The sequence below is a fragment of the Penaeus monodon genome, chromosome 33, assembly GCF_015228065.2.
Source record: "Penaeus monodon isolate SGIC_2016 chromosome 33, NSTDA_Pmon_1, whole genome shotgun sequence".
Taxonomy (NCBI): domain Eukaryota; kingdom Metazoa; phylum Arthropoda; class Malacostraca; order Decapoda; family Penaeidae; genus Penaeus; species Penaeus monodon.
Window position 1 is genome coordinate 20,684,519 of NC_051418.1, and position 2,068 is coordinate 20,686,586.

Below are 2,068 nucleotides of genomic sequence, written 5' to 3' on the forward strand. Positions count from 1 at the left end.
CTCACAATACATCCTTCTAAATTGAAGATATTTGAAATGGCAAGTGAGGTCATCAGCCAACTTCGGTGACCTGACCGAGAGAGGTCATTGTGCATTCAACGTGGATTTTTATCCAATCACGAAAGCATAGTCTTTACAGCATCAGTATATATATTGTTTCCTTGGGTGTGGTTTGTATTCATATGTAATTTTTATTAAAAATCTCTCGAAAAATGTATCACATTTTCAGGTAAACTGAAATCCTATCGGATTTAAATTACGTTTCCTTAATATTGTAATACGAAGATATTTATTTCGCTATTTAGCAAGTGTATAGATAATTCATTTTAACAAAGTTTCCGCGCTCTGTGGTTTGACGTATTTAATAATACAGTCCAAAGTTTTACATAGAAGACTAAATAATATAATTTCTGATTAAAAAGTTTCCTTTGAAGAATGCGCCATGCTCACCTGTAATTTTCAACCAATCACGTTTCGAGCAACAGGTGGCCGCGTCGTGATTGGCCAACACCTGAAAACAGAGCACATGACGTCATTATTCCTTGTTATCTACCTGTGACAATGGTAGGCCGACGGATACTTTTCGCTTTATTTTGTGAATATCTTGAGTATAAGTTCATTTATTACTAATTTCCCTTGTTTTCCACAGGCCCGGCACTTCAAAGAACAAGATATCGATGGTAAGTACTCTTCCCGACTTGTATTTTGACGTTCAATTTGTTGATATTGAAACTTGGTAGGAAGTAGTAGTGAAAAGGGTGTTGGTATGATTATAGTCCTGTAGTATTGTTTAACAAGAATATATTGTTATATTTAGTACTTGACTAGCATTTTCTAATCCAAAATGATATCATTTCTTGATAAAAATAAAAAAATAAAATCTTTTCCGTATTTGATAGGATGTAAATAATTAAATGCAACCGAATACAGTTAATACCAGATTGGGAACAAAAACCAACCTTTGCTAATAATTAAATGCCATATGTAAAATTACGAAGGTTCAGAACTATAAACAGAATCTATTTAGGTAAAGAAGGAAGGAAATAGATAGCAAGAGAGCGAGACTGGAGAGCTAGAAATTTTATAGGAAGTAGAAAATGCATCTTTGGTTGAACATGCAGAAAGACCTAAGAGGTATAATAGGTAAAGGGGACTAGAACAGATAATGGATATTAGATTAGATGTGATAAAACAGAATAACATAGACTCTTAGAATATCAGTTAGTAGAAAATAAAATAATTTAACAGAGACTGTGCCTTCACAAATATTGAGATGTGTGGATGTGTGTGAATAATGCCAGAATACAACATATATCATTAATGCTTTGATATAGCCTCTTTAAGCTGTATATTTCAATAGCTTAATTAAGTGCTCTGAATAAATATCCCTTTACATATAATTTATAGGGGCTTGGTGAATAAATCTATAAATTTATTTCTTTGTTAACTGTATCTCTTTCCATGATTTTCTCATGCATGACTGAACACTATAAATATTCATTTTAGTTAACCTTTAAAACATTATTCCTATCACAAAATGTTTTTTTTTAGACTGCCTATGTATTTAAATAGCACAAGAAATTGGCACATGTATTCCCCTTAATTCTAATTTGCATATAAAGTAAGTATTTACATATTTACATTTTTTCATTAATTTGGATGTTTTATTGATGGAATTTTTTAAATGAATGGTAGTTTCAGTAAGACTTATTACAATTTTTTTTTAACTGCAATATGATTTACCCTATTTGACCATATATTCAAGGAAGTCAGTTTTAGTGTTAGCAAGCCATTATAATATCTGATGTCAGAGAATTAACAAAGTAAATAATCCACAACCTTTACTCACCAAAGAGTTGACATGATGTATCATATTTTAAATATTTGAAATGTGCATTACGTTTTTCTCCACAGAATTCAGGGAGTGTTTCTCTCTCTATGCTCGCAATGGACAGATTCGTACTTTGGACCAGTTGACCGTGATTATGCGTTCCCTTGGAATGAGTCCAACCATTTCCGAGCTTAAAAAATACTTCAAGGATAAAGGTAAGAATTTTCACTTATTCTA

At 31.7% G+C, this 2,068-nt stretch overlaps 1 protein-coding gene across 1 annotated transcript; it reads left to right on the top strand.

The window, feature by feature from the left end:
• Positions 1-483: 483 nt before the first annotated feature.
• On the top strand, positions 484-2,068 carry LOC119593896 (calmodulin-like protein 4; the record flags this gene model as incomplete). The annotated part of the gene is given in 3 exon segments (XM_037942923.1): positions 484-564; positions 650-680; positions 1,915-2,068. Coding segments are annotated over 3 exon segments (188 nt in total), but the record flags the coding sequence as incomplete, so codon positions are not given.